General features: G+C 52.8%; 2 protein-coding genes across 2 annotated transcripts in view; both read right to left on the bottom strand.

The window, feature by feature from the left end:
• LOC117888583 (adhesion G protein-coupled receptor E3-like) overlaps positions 1–11551 on the bottom strand; it is a gene marked incomplete at its 3' end in the record, with an annotated part of 30267 nt that extends 18716 nt beyond the window's left edge. The window contains exons 1-4 of the mRNA XM_034792117.1: positions 11521–11551; positions 6989–7126; positions 6098–6253; positions 2692–2847 (exon numbers count right to left, since the gene is read on the bottom strand). Coding sequence (XP_034648008.1) covers positions 2692–2847; positions 6098–6253; positions 6989–7126; positions 11521–11551 — 481 coding nt within the window. The remainder of the gene's footprint in view (positions 1–2691; positions 2848–6097; positions 6254–6988; positions 7127–11520) is intronic.
• The window catches only part of LOC117888512 (adhesion G protein-coupled receptor E3-like), a 188119-nt gene that overhangs the window by 116550 nt on the left and 53564 nt on the right, over positions 1–18005 (bottom strand). The gene's annotated exons all lie outside the window — the stretch shown is intronic.

Raw genomic sequence — 18005 nt, 5'->3', positions numbered from 1 at the left:
GCTGCCACTGCAGGGCTCTTCCACCGTCCTCTGCAGCATCTGGCTCTGGCCCGTTGGAGCCGGGATACCAGGCTAGATGGGCCCCAGCTCTGATCCCGTCTGTGCTGTGCAAGTGCCAGCGTGACTTGTGTCTCAGCCTGGCCGGCGCCACCATTTTGCCTCTTCATTGACTGAGCTGCTCCCGGGGCAGACTGACCCTGTAAGAACCGACCGGCTGCATCCTGCCAAGTGCTGCCTCCTCCGCCCCTCGACCCTGCGACACTCGCGGGTTCTCCTGACAGCACCAAGGCGGCTCCGCGTTTCCAGAACCTGCTTTATTCCGGAAACGACGTACAATCGGGTTCTGCCCCCGAAGGCTTCCCAGAGTCCATGTGGGATGGGAACGGAGCTTCCAGCGTCCTTATCCGTCCAGTCCTGGTGCGATTGGGATGTTTATAGCGGGTAGCGCCGCAGCCGGGGCCCCGTGGTGCCAGGTGCTGTACACACATCCAGCCACAGCACAGCCGCAGCTCCAAAGCGCTTTCCCCAGCTCCGACGCTCTGTCTGCTGGAGAAGGGGCGCCATGCGCTGGGTTCTCGGTGGTGCGGCCAGAGCTCTCCCCTCCCTCGGGCACACGGGTGTCCCACGGCTTCCAAACTCACTCTGAGCTGCAGGGAGCTCTGAGAATGGGTGTCTCTAGGGGCTTAAGTCCATGGGGAAATTGACGGGAACAGCTCCTGTGGAATCGCTCCCCATCCGGACACTCTGGTCTGGAATAATCAGTGCGCTTCCAAAGAGAACAGCGATCGCCATCAATTCCCCCGGGGACAAGCCCTAGGGATTCTCCCCACGGCTCCCGATACCAGCTATCCCCGGACAATCCCCGGGACGCTGGCTGAGATACCTGCGGCGCTGATTTCTTCTTGTGCCTAGACCCACCCCAGGACACTGGCTGGGGTTATCCCACGCGGCTGGGGGCTGGGCGCAGGAACGGCTGGGCGAGGTCTCTGCCAGGGGAAGCGTTTGAACCAATGGGCTCCTGAGTTCTCCCAGTTCGACGGGCCTGGTGCTCTGCCCCCCCAAACGGGGGTGTAAAGGGCGGTTTCCATGGGAACGGCCGGCTAGGACTTGATACAAGCTCTAACTACCGGCTGAACATCGCAACCAAGGGCCTGGAACGCCCCGGCCCCTTCTCCGGTCAGGCCGTCCTGGCTGCCTAAGGGGGCATACTGGCCCCCATGGGAAACACCCTCCCATCCAGGGGGCTCCCTGTCAGTGTGGGGCTGGAAAAGGCTCTGCTCCCAGCCCTGAGGGAGGGGGCAGATTGGGGGCGTGGCTGGGGTGCCCTGCGCTGGGGCTATTCCCTGCACCCCAGGGCCCATAGGGGGCAGAGCGCACTGTGCTGTATGTGGACCATCTACGAGGCCCCTTCCCAGGCTCGGGGGCACTAGCAGCCTGGATTCTGTGTGCTGGGGACAGCGAAGCTCCCCACCCATCTCCCTGGTGCTTCTCTGCAAACCTTGGAGTTTATTCCCAATCCAAACACCGAGGCAGGGGAGATCCTGGCCCCCACACGCTGGGGCAGCAGTTTAGGGTCACGGCTGATCACAGCCCTGGTGAGTGGATCAGGTGCTTTTGCTGAAGCCGGCAGCAGTGTCTGGCACAGCACCAGGCCTGGAATGCGCCCTGGGGTGTGTGTATGCGGGACGGGGGGGACTGAGCAGGGTGCAGTGGGGGCCAGGGGAGACCTCACCCTGGCAGGTGTTCTCACTCGCGTGCGTGAAGTTTTCCCAGAGCTGGGCTCGTAGCCATCGACACGGGTGCAGGAGTAACTCCCAGCCACATTGGTGCAGTTTGTGTGGGGTCCGCAGTTACTCCAGGGAGCAGGGCTGTCCCTAGCTCTTTTGGTGCCCTACACAGCCCCCGCACGGGGGGACTGTATGGGGCCCCGCCCCAGGCCTCTGTGGGGGTGAGTGGGGAGGCTGTCCCCAGGCCTCCACGGGGGGGCTGTGTGGGGCCCTGCCCCAGACCTCGACAGGAGGGGGTGCTGACCCCAGGCCTCTGTGGGCAATGGGAGGGGAGCGGGACAGGCCATTTTCTGTGGGAAGTGCCGTGACCTAGCCCTAGTGTTCTTTACTCCCCTGGCTCCCAGGCTTGGGGGGAGGGGGGAACCGCCCCCCAGCACTCACTGGTTGGACCCCACACAGCCCCCCAGCTGATGTAGGGGCTGAGCCAGGGTGCCCAGCACTGCAGCTATTCCCTGCCCCCCAGGACCCATGGGGGAGGATCGGGGGAGTGTCTGGGGCACACTGTGCTGTTGCTATTCCCTCCTCACCACAGCCCATAGGGGGCAGAGCGCACTGTGCTATTTCCATGGCCCAGACACGAGACCTCTGCCCAGGCTCAGGGGGCCACTAGCAGCCCAGATGCTGCGTGCTGGGGCCAGCGAGGGTCCCCTCCCCTCTCCCCAGCACATCTCTGCAGCACAAGGAGTTTGCTCTGTGGGTCTGTTTATTCCCCTTCCAAGCACCGAGCACAGGGGTGAGCCTGGCCCCATGCTCTGCGGGAGCAGGTGAGGGTCACATCTCATCACAGCCTTGCTCACAGCCTCAGGCCACTGCCAAAGCCGGCATCAGCCCCAGTGCGGCCCCTTGCTGGGAGTGGGCACGTGAGGTGGGGGTCTCAACAAGTGGGGGCCAGGGGAGAGCTCACCCTGGCAGGTGTTCTCACTCGCGTGCGTGAAGTTGGCTTTCCCAGAGCTGGGCTCGTAGCCATGGATGCAGCTGCAGGAGTAATTCCCAGGCACATTGGTGCACTGTGCGTGGGGTCCGCAGTCTGCCGGGCTCGGGCCCTGACACTCGTCAATATCTGCAACACAAGAGGAGATGCTCTGTACAGTCCTGGCAGGGAGACGTTCCTGTATCACCCACCTGTGCTGAGCTGGGTGACGGGACTGAGGTGATCAGGCCCCTGGAAGCTTAACAAACACAGGCCTGATTCTCAGCTACGCTCAGGCCACTCTAGGATGCTCTGGCAGAGGAATGGCCACTTGAGAATATGGTGTATTGAAAAATGCGTTAGCATCACAAGCTCTCATTTTACATCTGTAAGGGGCTTTCCTGGACCTACTTGCGGAGTAGGGGGCTCGGGTGACAAGCATGTGATCTGGGGTTTTCAGCTGTGTGTCTGCCAAAGAGCCCAGCCTAGAGGAAAGTGTGGTTAGCTGTGCCCGTCTGCCTTTAGGAGCAGCCTGCTTTGTCTCTCTCTGTTTGGGGTTCTTGTGTGCTGGGGTTCTGGACTCTAAGAATAACCCTGCGTTGAGCTGCAGCCTGCCAGCAAGAGGATGTTTCTAGCTGTCTGTGTGTGTGCTGTGAACATTACAGAGGGAAGGGGACCTTCCGACCCCAGAACAGCCACTGTGGCCTCTATGAGCCAAGCCCCAATGGGGCCAAGATTTGGGTAGATTTGGATCCAAGTTTGAAGCTGAGTTGCCCAAGGGATGGGGACACTGGGACTTGGCAGAAATCCCCCTCAGGTTCCTATCACAGAGGAACACACAGGCATTGCCAGCCTGAGTCAGCCCCAAGGCCCCTCTACCCTGGTATCCTGTCTGCGACGGGTGCTACAGAGGAAGGTGTAAGAGCCGAGCGATAATCTGTCCCCATGAAGGTCTCCTCCTGGTCTTTAATAGTTGGAAGTCGGTTTAAGCCCTGACGTGGGAGCTTTTCCCTCCCTCCCAGAATTATTGTCCATTAACTAGCACAGCTCCAGGCAATGTCGTTCCCCAGAGAAACAGCCAGTCCCTCTTCAAAACTCAACACATTCACAGCCTCCATTCCGCGGTAGCAGTGAGTCCCAGAGGCTACTGCTGCCCCGGGTGGAGGAGTATTTCCTTGTATCTGCTTTGAATTTGCCCCTTTTCAATTCAGTTCAAACCACAGGCTGCCCCTTGCTCATTGGTCTTTCTAAAGCTTGTGATTTTCTAAGCAAATCTGATATTTTTTAGTGCCTGGGATTGTCATCACGAGCTCAGCCATGCACTTGAGACCCACTGGAGCCGAGTTAAGTGCGTAGCTGGGCAGGGCTGGAGCCAAGCATGTGCTTTGCTGACTCGGGGGGCTCAGGGAGCACAAACAGGGACCAGCACAAAGCGATTTAGCAGCGGGCAGCTGTGACGTGGCACTCCATCTGATTCTATTCAAATATGCTAATGAGTGTGAATATAATGTAACTGGAATATGCTTCATGCAAAAGGTTTCTGGTAAGGGATCATTACAAAGCTTATAATCTACTGAGTGTGGTCATCCTATTTGTATAAATGTATCACTCTTGTATCTGAAACTAGAAATATGAAATATCACTCTGAGGTCCTATTGTAATTATGCAAAGTGTGGGCCATTAATGATGGTTTGGAAACTTGATAGCTCCCATCAACCAGGACAATTGCCTGTAGATAGCTCGGTTTACTTGCAACTCTTCCTGTGAGTCAGGCTGGGAAGAATTAAGGCTTCGGGTCTCACAGGACATGTGACCATGGCACCTAGTACTGTAATTCATCTTAAACCTGCGGCTTTACCAGTTAGAAGTTGGGGTGGGGACCCAAAGAGACAAAAGATTCCCACCTTGTGCCAAAGGTATATAAGGGGGTGGAACAGAACAAAGGGGGCTGCCGTCATGAAAAATCCCCTAGCTACCACCGGAGCTGGAACAAGGACTATACCAGGGAAAAATATTGGGCCCAGACTAGGAAGGCATCCAGTCTGTGAAAGAAGCTTATTGAAACATCTCCGAAGGTGAGATTTTATCTGTATTCAGTTGTATTACTGTATTAGAAATAGATTTGCGTGCTTTATTTTATTTTACTTGGTAATTCACTTCGTTCTGTCTGTTATTACTTGGAACCACTTTAATCCTACTTTTTATATTTAATAAAATCATTTTTTACTTATTAATTAACCCAGAGCAAGTATTCATTCCTGGGGGAGCAGACAGCTGTGCATATCTAATTATCAGTGTTATAGAGGGCGAACAATTTATGAGTTTACCCTGTATAAGCGTTATACAGGATAAAATGGAATTATTTGGGGTTTGGACCCCATTGGGAGCTGGGTACCAGAGTGCTGGAGACAGGAGCACTTTTTAAGCTGTTTTCAGTTAAGCCTGTAGCTTGTGGGGGACGTGGTTCAGACTTGGATCTCCGTTTGCAGCAGGCAAGCGTGTCTGGCTCAAACAAGGCAAGGTACTGAAGTCCCAAGCTGCCAGGGGAAATGGGCTCAGAGGTAGTCTCAGCACATCAGGTGGCTGTCCCAAGGGGGTTTCTGTAATCTAACCCATCACAGCATCTTCCAGCATCGCCCGGTGGAGACACCAGCATGTGGGTATCCCCTGCCAGGGGACTGGCATTGGTACATGCGCCAGCTTCACCAGCGCAAAGGGGTCTCCAAATCCACTGGACTGCGAACCCAGAGAGACCTCTCGGTCTGTGCCCTGGACAAACTCCCTGCCCTGGGGGAACGACACAGAGCTGGCCAGCCCATGTGTCCCTGTGCCATGATGCTGGAAGCCAGGTGTCTCAGGGAAGCCTGGGGCTGGGCTGGCAATGCCAGTCCCAGCACATGCCCCATCACAGCGCTGCCTATGCAGGTAACTTGGGCAGTGGGAGGTCCCTTGAACTAGCAGCTGCGCCCCCTAGAGGCCAGAGGAGAGCATGGCTGCCTGACCCCAGCGGAAGCTCAAGCAATAGGGGACGGGGGCGAATTCAAGAACACTTTAGCCCAATTACCAGAGCCGTTCCCAGAGCCACTTCCCAGGCTCAGTGGAGCCAGCGAGGGTCCCCTCCCCTCTCCCCAGTGCATCTCTGCAGCACAGGGAGTTTGCTCTGTGGGTCTGTTTCTATCCCCGAGGGTTTATTCCCTGTCCAAGCACTGGGCACAGGGGTGAGCCCGGCCCCATGCTCTGCGGGAGCAGGTGAGGGTCACGTCTCATCACAGCATCGCTGATGGCCTGGGGCACAGCCAAAGCCGGCAGCAGCCCCAATGCAGTGCCAGGCCTGGAACAAGTATTTATGTGTGCGGGGGGTGGGGGGGTCTCAGCAGGTGGGGTCCAGGGGAGAGCTCACCCTTGCAGGTGTCCCATCTCACATTCGTGAAGTTGGCTTTCCCAGAGCTGGGCTCATAGCCATCAATGCAGGTGCAGTAGTAACTCCCGGCCATGTTGATGCACTTTGCATTGAGTCCGCAACCTGGCGGGCTCAGCCCCAGACACTCGTTGATATCTGTAATGCAAGAGGGGACGCTCTGTACAGTCCTGGCAGGAAGACTTTCCCCGTATCATGCCCCCCAACCCCCTGCAATGAGCTGGGTGATGGAAATCAGGTTATCGGGGCCCTGAGCGGTTAGTGATTAAGACCCTGATTCCAAGTTCCCAATTTATGCTACTGGAATGTTGGAAACAACCATCTGAGCCTCCTGTCCCAGGTACGGGGGGTTCAGCCCCAGAAACACCCAGATCCCCATGTGAGGGGTGGGTGGGGAGACATCCCCCTGAGATTCCAGGCTCCCTGTGTGTTGGGGGGGGGATGACAAACTGCCTCTCCTCCGCCCCCTCCCTCCTTGGATCCCTGCGTGGTGGAGGGGGGAAATATAGCCCAGGGCTGCCCCATTCTGCTCCTCTGGGCAGGGATCTGTGGTTCCCCTCTGTCCCGGGACACCCAGTGGCTGACTAGGGACCAGGCTGGGATTCAGATGGGTCAGTGTGATGGGCCCCCCCACCCTGTGCCCAATCCACAGAGCCCAACACTCCTGGCTCCTGCTGCAGCCGCTCCTGCTGCTCACTCTGGAGGCCCCGGTTCGATCCCCAGGAGGGCGGCGCTCACCCGTGCTGCTGCCCCCTCTCATTCCCCAGCCGGGCTGAGCCCCCCCAACAGGCCCTGCAGTCAGTGGAGTTGGCTGCTCTTGCCTTTAATTCCCTGCTCTGTCCCACCCCCACGAAAACATGGGAGCCCCGTTACCATCACAGATCTCCGTTGTGTCGGTGAAGAAGCAATTCCCATGTGACTGGTATCCATCCAGGCAAGTGCAGTGTGTGTTGTTCACACACTTGGCGTTTGCTGGGCACAGCACATGGTTGTTACAGTCCTCGGTGGTACCTGCAGGGGCGGGAACAGCTGGGCAGGGTCAGCCAGTGCAGAGTGTCCCCCCCCACACTGGGATCGACTCCTTCGACACGCCCCATTTGCTGATTTTTGTCCCTGGGCGCCTGGCAAACAGCTCCGACGCCATCCACCGCCTGGCAACAAGCTGCCCTCGGCTGCACAGGGGCCTTGGCTCCCCGGGGAGCCCCCGGCACAGACAGGCAGAGTCACTAGAGCCGCGTCGGTTCAAGTGAAACGTTTTCGATCTCACCCATTTTTTCTCCTTTTTTGGAATTTGGAGGGAGGGGGACACATACAAATGCCACTTCTAGTGCCTGAGCCATTAGGGGCTTTGATTTGGGCTGGTCAATAACATGGCCCTTGGCTACAAAGGGGAGCTACACCTGCTGCCCGAAAGCTCTTAGCTGCCACAAGTGGTGGGGGAACCCCACCACTTTTAACTTTGAGTGCCCTGTCACCCTGTGGATCCTCCACCCACTGCCCAGCGCTTCCCACCCCCTCTACACACAGCTGCCTCATGAACTCCCCCAGAGACCCACTCTCCCAAGCCCTGCCCCCCAGCCCATATTTACTGGCCCCTGGGAGGTGAGGCTGTCTGCCATGCAGAAGGAGGAGCACTCCAGCAGCAGGGCTCTGTGGGGCTGTCTCCGTCTCAGCCAGCCCTGTCCCCTGCTGGGACCTGACAGCAGCAAAATTTGAATTTTTAGACATCCCCTAAGCACATGCCTAGTGTGCCTAATTGGAAATCCGGCCTTGCTCATTGTGCCGGGTGGTGCCCAGAACCCACCAAAATCAGGGCCCCCATTGTGCCAGGTGCTGCCCAGAGCTGACCGAGATCAGGGCCACATCATGCTCGGTGCTGCACAGACACACAGAGAGCCAGTCTGTGACCCAAAAGGCTCATGGCAATAGGGAAAGGAAGGAGCATTCTCTCCACTTTACAGTTGGGGAAACTGAGGCACAGTGAGGGGTAATGTCTTACCCAAGGTCACCCAGTGCGTCCATGCAATGGACAAACCCACCTGGAAAGGGGAAGCACCGAGGGGGGATGGGGCGAAAAGACAACACAGGCTGCTGTTGATCTGCTTTTCACTCAGGTATCGGCCCAGATCCGCCCCCTCCTGCTGGTGTTTATTTATAGCCTGTTGCTCTGAATCATTAACCACAAGCCTGTGCGAAGAAGCAGATGATAAAGGACCCGGGGCCGAGTGCCCGAGGTGATGTGAAAGGGGAAGCACAGCGGGCTGTGGAACCCCATTCTGCTTTCCTAGGAAGGGAGCTAGAAAGGGGGCGCGGCTTTGAAATTCAGCTCCAATCGATCTCCCCCCAGGGGACTCTATGGAGGATGAGGGAGCTGGGGAGATGACGGCATCACAGTTCCCCTTGGAGCAAAGGGCGAGCCATTAATTCAGAGATTCTAAGGCCAGGAAGGGAGCAGGCTGATCCGGCCTCTCGTACTGCACGAGCCAGAGAATGACCCAGGGATTCCTGCATCCAGCCCGTAGCTGGGGATGGAGCTAGTGCAGAGCTTGAGAGAGGACAGCTCGTCTGTTCGACTCCACGTGATGGAAACCGCTGTTGTGTGTTCACACTGTCAGCTGTCTGTGCAATAGCGTGTTCACACTTGCGGCACTTGCAGCGGAATTGGGAGCAGTGCACTCTGGGCATCTATCCCACAGGGCACCTCTTTCTCTTCTGCCGTTAAGAGATGTGGGAAGGTAGAGGGGGTCGCGGGGCATCCTGGGTCAAAGCAGTGGAGAGAGCTAGGTTGATTGAAACACCTGAAGCCAATCAAGGGCTGGCTGGAACTCGTTAAAAGCCTCCCAGTTAGTCAGTTAGGGGCATGTGTCAGGGGCTGTAGGAGGAAGCCGTGCTACTAGGGAAATGGGGCAGTACAAACCCTATCAGGCACAAGGAAGGAGATCCTAAGGTAAGGGTGAAGCGGATATTTAGGAACTGGGGACTGCTGTGGGGAAGTCGCCCAGGGAATTGTTCTCGTCCTGTTTCAAAAAGTCAGCTACCAATAGCTGCTACTATTAGGGTCCCTGGGCTGGAGCCTGGAGTAGAGGATGGGTGGGGGCTCCTCCACTGCACTCTCCCTGATTAATCACAGAGACGGTGATAACAGAGACTATGCAAGGGAGGGTTGATTCTTCCCACCTTCCTTACTGGCTTATGATGAAAATGGCTCAGTAGGCTGTGACCTTTGCCTCTAGAGAGAGAAGGGCTACGTGGAGGGTTACAGTGAGCCTCTGAGGCTAGCATAAACCGCCTGGAAGTGTGGGACCCACTGAGAAAAGATTGGAGCTTTGTCACAAGAGTCAATATACCTAACTTCATATATAGAATTGATATATGCATACAAATAGAATAATCTTATTCAGTAAATCATAACCTTTCCGATGATACATCGCATGACCCATCTTGCATAGAATACCTCTGTTATGCCATAGTCATATCATAACAATATCTCTATGAAGAATATGGGGCGTAGTGTCACATTTGGGTTTTTGCTTCTGTTGGTAAAACGTACAGTCAATTGTTTGACCACACTTTGGTTTGTTATGCAGTTTGCCCAAGAGACCAAATAACCAATATCGGTCTGGTTTATTGCTAAAAGTCAGTAATAGCTAAGGCTGTGCATCTGTCACAGAAGTCATAGATTCCATAACTTTCCATGACTTCTGGTGTGGTTGGCCCCGGGCGGCCGCTGCTGGAAAAGTCTTGGGCCACCACACCTCCAGCCCCCAACATCAGCAGTGGTTTGGAAGTGGGAGGAGGCTCAGAGGGGCAGGGGGCTGGGGTGGTGCTTATCTTGTGGGGGGCTCCCTGGAAGCAGCCGGCATGTCCCTGCAGTTCCTAGGCAGAGGGGCCAGGGGGCTCTGTGCGCTGCCCCTGCCTGCAGGCATAAACACTGCAGCTCCCATTAGCTGCAGTTCCCAGCCAACGGGAGCTGTGGAGCCGGTGCTCATGGCAGGGACAGTGCACTGAGTCCCTCTGGCCTTCCCGCCCCCTAGCAGCTGCAGGGACAATGCTTCCCTCCCCCAACACCAGCAGGGGTCCTGCGCCATGTGCCACCACCTCCCACCCTCAGCACTTCAGAAATTGATTTAACCCCCTAAACAAGGGATTTAACTTAACCTAAACAAGTCATCTAGTCCTAATGACCCAGATCCAATGACCCCACCTGTCATTACAGGGCCAATAACCCCTTTGAGAGCAGCCAAGCCTGTATCAACTTCATGGCAGAGACACATTCTGTGTGGCACTCTCATGATGGGCACAAACGCGGCACATACAGCATTACATTCTGCCAACCTGGGAACTTACCGGATGACACTTGAGTGCTCCCTTGTGGTAGAGAGGAGAACAGGACAAGGAGAAATACTTGAGAGAAATAAAAAATAAATGTGTTTTTAAAAATGTTATACATAGAAATAAGTAACAGAAACAGAGAGAGAGAGAGAGAGAGAGAGAGGTCTCCTGGCCCCTGTCTATGGATCAAATTTTGCTTATTTACCCCACTGTGATTCTGGTATATATCCAATGAAATCAATTATTTCATTAATAACTATTATTACTGTAGTAATATTTCGGAACCCCAGCTTTGTGCCACTACCTGGAAATTCCCCTGGTGCACTGGCTCTATGTTACAGCCCCAGGCACAGTGGGCATTCCCAGAGGTGAGTGTTATGGCCAATGTACTCCTCCACTCTGGCTATTGCCAGCTGCTGGAATGGTCCCTTGGGGCTACGGACAGTTGAGGATGAATCAGGGAAGGCTTTGGGCTGCTCTGCTTCCAGGGACCAGACTGATCCGCAGTTATCCCCTGGGATTCAGTAGCTGTGAAAGTGGTGGAAAGCCATCTGGGACCCCTCCACGCTCTGGTCTCATAGTGAGCCCATCTCAGATGAGCCCATCTCAGCCAGCCCTGGGAATCTGGCCCAGTAAATCTAAGGGTGTTCCAGTGAGTCTGGAGGGAGTCTCAGGTGGTGCAATGTGAGCATTGGAGGGAGTAGAGGAAATTGCACATTACACCAATGTAGTGTAGGCCTAGGTGTAACTTCTAGCTCGAGGAGACATACCCGGGCTTGCTCTGACCCAGCTGGCATGCTAAAAGTAGAAGCGTGGCCACATTTTGGCAAGTAACAGGAGAGACTCCCTGCCCCAACTATGATCCCGTCCAAGATCACAGGTACAAAATCAGAGCAGCCAGCCCCTCCTGCCGCCATGGCAACACTTCTATTTCTAGCTAAATGAGAACTAGTGCGACTATGTCTTCTCAAGCTGAAACATTCACCTTCCAGCCCCAGTGCAGATAGACCCATGGGCCCCTCTGGACTCTCCTAACCCCACCCGAGTTCAGCCCATGGACTTTGTTCACTCACCCAATGGATACATGTCACCTCGGGTTCCCATGGTGGCTCAGATGCTGTCATGGCAGGTCGAGTTCTGAGGAGTCTGAGTTTTGCAGCCTCCTTATCTTGGAGAAATTAGACAGGAAACCAAGTCGACTCATGTCCTGTTGCATTATATCGTATTTACTCACAGTACTGCACACAGGAAAGCACTGTCTTCTCAGCATGCCCTGCTCTCCTTCCTTCTGCCCTACCACTTCTCCCCGCCCCATCAGCATTTACTTTGCTGAGTACCTATGGGGAAAACTGACCACAGTGCAGAGGGCCTAGCACCTTTTCACAGAATCAGACATGTGGAGTTGCAAGGGAGGTGAGGAGGTCAAACAATCTATCCCCATGCACTGAGGCAGGACCAAGTGCACCTAGACCATCCCTGGCAGGTGTTTGTCCAACCTGTTCTTACAACCCCACAATAACAGGGATTCCACAGACTCCCTAGGTCACCTGTTCCTGAGCTGAACCATCCTTAGAGTTAGAAAGTTTTTATAAATATCTAACCTAAATCTCCTTTGCTACTAACTAAGGCAATTCCTTCTGTCCCACCCTTGGTGGACATGGGCACCAATTGATCACAGTCCTCTTTATAACAACCTTTTGCATATTTGCAGATCATTGTCATGTCCCTCCTCAGCTGTCTCTTCTCTGGACAAAACATGCCCAATTCTTTCAACCTTTCCTCCCAGGTCATGTTTTCTAAACCTCTGATCATTTCTGTTGCTCTCCTCTGGAATCCGTACAATTTGTCCTCATCCTTCTTGAAGCACAGCTCCCAAACCTGGAAACGGTACTCCCATGACGAATAGAGGAGAACAGTCACCTCCCATTTCTGACCCACCCCACTCCTGTTAATACATCTCAGAATGACATTTGCCTTTTTTCCCCCCAACACTATCACACTGCAGACTCCTACTCCATTTGTGGTCCATCAGAAACCTCACAGCCGTTTCTGCAGTGCTTCTTCCAAGCCAGTGAGTCCCCATACCTCCCCTGTGAGTAAGGGCTGACAACTAGCTTTGCACCCACCTTGTGTTAGTTTCATCTAGTCTATATTTCTTTAGTTTGAATAGGAAAATGTCAATTGGGACTGTGTCAAAAGACTTACTAAATTCAAAATACATTATGTTCACCTCTTCCTCCCAGAAAGGGTCTCCTTGTATAAGAGTCCCCCCTTCTAAAACAAACCTGGACTTATTAGAAGAACTGAAAGGCTGTGGGTCACTCTGTCCTGCCCTCCAAGCTCCCTTGAGTCTCTCATCGGCCTCCTGCTCTGCCTGGAACTGCTCCCTTCATGCTGGAGACATTAGTTCCTTGCTGGGTTGTGGACTTGGGCTTGGTCCCACTGGAAACAATGCAGGCTGGGGTTGTTTCTATTAACTGTGATCCGCTCTCCGCTGGTGCACTAGGTGATATTTCAGGCTCCGGTTGAGCCTCTTACACCAGTTTAACTGCTGCTGCAGGTGCAGGCTCTGTGGCGTCCCGGGTGCTGCTCCTTTGACACTAGTGGGGTTGCAAGCACAGGTTCTGGTGCTGACTGCTCCACCCGTTCCGATCCTTGGGCTGGTTCTCGCTGGGTTCCAGGACCTGGATCTACAACTGCTGCCCTAGACTCTGGTTTGGGGTCTGGTTCCACCACCTCTGGCTGGGTTCCTGTAGGAGGCTCAGGAATGGAGTTAGGTGTGGAGGCCTGTTTAGCCTGGCTGTAGGTGTCCATTCCCACCCTTTTTGTTAGCCTGACATGGTTGGCTAAGTCTTCTCCCAGCAGCATGGGAATGGGATAATCCTCATAGACTGCAAAAGTCCATATTCCTGACCAGCCCTTGTACTGGACAGGCAACTTGGCTGTATGCAATTTAAAAGAGTTGGTCTTAAAGGGTTACACTGTCACTTGGGCCTCTGGGTCAATGACTTTAAGGTCCACCAGGGACTGGTGGATAGCTGACACCTGTGCTCCAGTGTCTCTCCATGCAGTAATCTTCCTCCCGCCCACACTCAGTTTCCCGGCATTCTCAGTGGGACTCTGGGGTGATGAGCTGCAGTCAGCTGGTGCTCTTGGGAAGTTGGCCTTCACATGCTCCAGCTCCTTACATTTGAAGCATCGTCCAGCGGACTGGGCTGGGGCGAGGTGTGTGGTTGGAAAGTGGGGTGGGGGACGAGAGGGCATCTTGGGTCTCCCTGGCTGTGTGGAGGGATCCTCCTTGTGAGGTGGGGCCTTGGGCTGACCCCGATGGTGGGGTATTGTCTCGGGTTGCCCCTTCTGGTATCCACACCAACTGCTACCAGCTTTCTTCTTTGCCACATCCACCCATTTGGTTCTGATCTCCCCTGCCTCGATTTTACAGTTTTGGGCTTCCCATATAGGATGTACCTTTCTATTTACTCAGGAACAACCTCTAAGAATTGCTCCATTTGCATTTGGAGAGACAGGTCTTCCAGAGTTTTAACATTTGCTCCTGAGAGCCAGGTATCCCGATTTTTTACAATCTAGTAGGTGTGTCGGAAAAATGCCATGTCTGGTTTCCACCTTAGGGCTCTGAACTGCTGACTGGCATGCTTGGGTGTTAGCCCCATTGTAATTCTGGCCTTTTGTTTAAAAAGTTAAAAAGTACTTGTTCATGTGTTCCTTAGGCATTTCAGCTGCCACCTCTGCTAAGGGTCCACTGAGTTGTGGCCTCAGCTCCACCATATACTGGTCTGTAGAGATGCTGTACCCAAAGCAGGCCCTTTCAAAATTTTCTAAGAAGGCCTCTGTATCGTTGCCTTCTTTGTATGTGGGGAATTTCTTGGAATGGGGAGCAGTACCTGAAGAAGGACAGTTAGGGTTACCTGGTGGACCCAGCTTAGCCCTTTCTACCTCCAAGCACTTCACCTCTTTCCCCTTCCGCCTCCAAGTGCTTCGCCTCTCTTTTGTCCTCTACTTCCAAGTGCACCATGTGTAGGAAGAAATCTGTCTTCTGTAGTCAGAACTCAGTTTGTATTAAGAGCATCCCTCCATCTTGGCACCAGAATCTCGGTTCGGGGATGGCTGACCCTTCCCTCCTGGGAAGTCCCCCTTCCCTGATCCACTCCTTTCATTTTAGTCATGGAGCTGGAGGTGTCGGCTTGATCTGGGTAGGTCTTCTCCATGGCGTGCCGCTTTGGAGAGACTGGTTTTTCTAAGGTTTCGGTGCCTGACCTCAATGTCATGCACAGGCTGTCCTACTCTAGCCTAGCTCTTTTATTACAATGAAGCTAGAAAAGAAAAAAATAAACTACTTGTTGGACTCCCTGGCTTGGCAAGCTGAACCCTTTGCTTGCCTGTTTCCCTCTCGGGCAGCAAAGAAAATAAAAGAGAAACAAACCCTCCCTGACTTTCAAGCAGCCAAAATCCTGAGGCCTGTGTTTCTGCTTCAAAATGATCCCACCACTGTGCCACCATGTCAAGGCTGATTCCCCATTCTGGCACTTTGAGTGCAGAAGATGGGGGCCCGCAAGGATTCTAAAACAATTAATACTGGCCACTCCAGGCTGGCATCAAACTCCTAAGGTCACAGTTTCTCTCTGACCTTGGATGAGTAGATGCTGCCACCACCCAAGTGCAAAAAAGACAATCCCCTTTTGAGAACCCAGGAAGGAAGACTTGGGAATTCCTTCCTATGGGGTTGTTACCCAGGATTCTTTCAACCCCAAGTTCTCGGTAACTTTTACTCTGTGTGAAGTGGTGTCAGGAAATAAACCAGGGGAGACAAGGCCATCCAACCGATAGCTGGCTGGCACAAACAGGACAACACACGAGTGCTTTCACTTAAAGCTAAACTATACTTAGTCTCAAGCACTTACACATGTCTGCAACAGGTTAGTAAAACACCCCCAACTAGGGTGACCAGATACCTGATTTTATAGGGACAGACCTGATTTTGGGGTCTTTTTCTTATATAGGCTCCTATTATCCCCACCCTCGTCCCGATTTTTCACATTTGCTGTATGGTCACCCTAGATGAATCCAGAGGGAGAGTCCCCCTACCTCCAACTTTCCCCCTTATTTATACATAAGTAACACAATGACATGGCACTTAAAGAAAACTTCTTAAGCAAGCAGTTTCAATGGTCAAGCAAGAGGTTTGCTTCTGATTATTGATTATCCAACTATGGGTTTTTTCAGAGTTTGCAGCCTTGACAGACACATTCCTGAGGGCTCATAGACAAGCGTCCTGTTCTTCTAAAATGCCTGTATCAGGAATTTCAACACAATTCCTATCAGGGAGGATACAGGTCAAGTTCCCTTTTCTGTGGCACCCCCACCCCTCTGCCTTGGTTAAACGAAGGCAGCTTTTAGTAATAAGCAATATTGGTTTCAGGCACTTTACTGGTTTGCCAAAATCTCCCCATACAGAGTACTCTCAAGTCCCCCCGGGGAAGAGCTGAGAAAGAAAATAAATTGGCCGGTGGCAACAGCTCCTGTCCTTTAACAACATAAGCACAAACCTCTTAGGATACCAAAAAAATCCAATCCTGTTCTTAAAAATGGTAAATATTACTAAAAACAAAAAGAAAGAAAATACACCTGTAACGTGGGCTTCTGCTAGATTTTCAAAGAGGAATTCCAAAAACTAAGCACCCAAAATAGCTTTCTTGGGGGTTCAGCTTAAAGGTTCCAAGAACACAAAAGCATCTGGGGTTAGCACAGAGGAGTCCACCCGCCTCACAGAAAACAAAAGAAATAACCTTAATCACGTCTATCTAACATTCCCTGTCCCAGTGAATTCTTCTAGGTATGAACAATGAATTTTCATACCTGCTCCAAACTTTACACAGGATTCCAGCTGCCCTCATCTCTTCATCCCAGAGAGGTAAAGGGAAAGTCCCCCCCCCCCATTTAAAAAAGTTCTAGCCTTCCCATTGGCTCTTTTGGTCAGGTGCCCACTCCCTTTTCTTTACCTGGGGACTTTTTAACCCTTTACAGATAAAGCAAGCAGCCACCATGAGGGACTTTATAGCTAACTGGCTGGGTGTCCATAAAAGGGAGCTCTCCCCCCTTCATTTATCGCACACACACAGACCCACTAGGCTGGGTACCTGATCAAAGAAGGAAATTATGTTTGTTTGGCATGACTTGTTCTTGACAAATCCATGTTGGTTATTACTTATTACCCATTATCCTCCAGGTTTTAATAAATTGGTAGTTTAATCATTTGTTACAGTATCTTTCTGGATATTGAAGTTAAGCTGTCTGGTCTATACTTCCCTAAGAGCTCCTTTATATATATATATATATAGATAGATGCCCTTTTTATGAACCTGAGTTTTGGAAGATAATCGCTAATGGTTCAGAGATTGCTTCAGCCAGTTTCTTAGTACTCTAGGGTGAATTTCATCAGGCCCTGCCGAGTTGCATAGATCTAACTTAGCTAAAGATTCTTTATCTGTTAACTTATCTGTTATTTCCCTATTCTGGCCGGTGTTCCTTCCCTCTCATTACAATTAACTGGTGTGAAATATATGGTCACAACTAACCTTTTTAATCCTGCATTCAGTAAAACGTAAGAGGTGCCCATACTGAGTGGTTGGTTGCTAACATAATGGTCAGAGATGTCAGTGGCCTGGGGTTGTTCATGAGTCTTGCTGTAAGTAGTCATCTAAGGTGGTGCAGCTGTAATGCCGAAGTCACGTTCTGAGCAGTAGCTCTTCTTAACAAAAACCAAACAGGAGAACAGATCTTCATCCAGATCACAGTGCGGCTCCCTATGCGTGAGAAGGTGTTGTCCAAGGACTTGGCTACACTTGCAGATGTAGAGCCCTGGGCGTTAAACCAGCCTTCGGAGACCGCCGCACGGAAAACAGTGCCATGTGTTCACACTGTCAACTGCAAGCGCACTGGCGTAGCCACAAAGAAAAGTGCATTGTGGTAGCTATCCCAGCATGCAAGTGGCTGCAGCATGCTTTTCATTTGGGGGGGGAGGGGCTGGAGTGTGACAAGGAATGTGTTGTGTGTATGTGTGGGGGAGAGACAGTGTGTTTTGGGGGGCAGAGAGTGTGTCAGCATCTTGTAAGTTCAAACAGCAGCAGACCCCCCTCTCCCCTGGCTCTCTCTCTCACACACACACTCACAGCAGCAGCATTTCACAGGAATGGTTTGCTTTGTCCCGGAGCAGATAAGCACTGGCTGTCAGAAACAGAGCTTTGAAAGGGGATATCCCCATTCCTGCAGCGATTCGAAAACAAGGACAAAAGTGGCCACTTGACTTCAGGGGATTATGAGACGTTTCCGGAGGCCAATCACAGCGCAGTAATGCAACACGTCGTCCACACTGACACAAGGGCGTTTCAGCCGGGGCGCAGCAAGCATTATGCTTCTCATGGAGGTGGATTACCAGGAGCGTTCCAGCTGCAGAGTCCAGGCGCTCTAAGTACCTTGCCAGTCTGGACACCTCAGGAGTTAGGGCGCCCCAGGCAGATTTTATGCTCTCTAACTTGTAAGT

The sequence above is a fragment of the Trachemys scripta genome, chromosome 16 (genome assembly GCF_013100865.1).
Source record: "Trachemys scripta elegans isolate TJP31775 chromosome 16, CAS_Tse_1.0, whole genome shotgun sequence".
Lineage (NCBI taxonomy): Eukaryota > Metazoa > Chordata > Testudines > Emydidae > Trachemys > Trachemys scripta.
The sequence above is the reverse complement of the archived record's forward strand: the minus strand, read 5'-3'. Positions and strand labels throughout refer to the sequence as shown.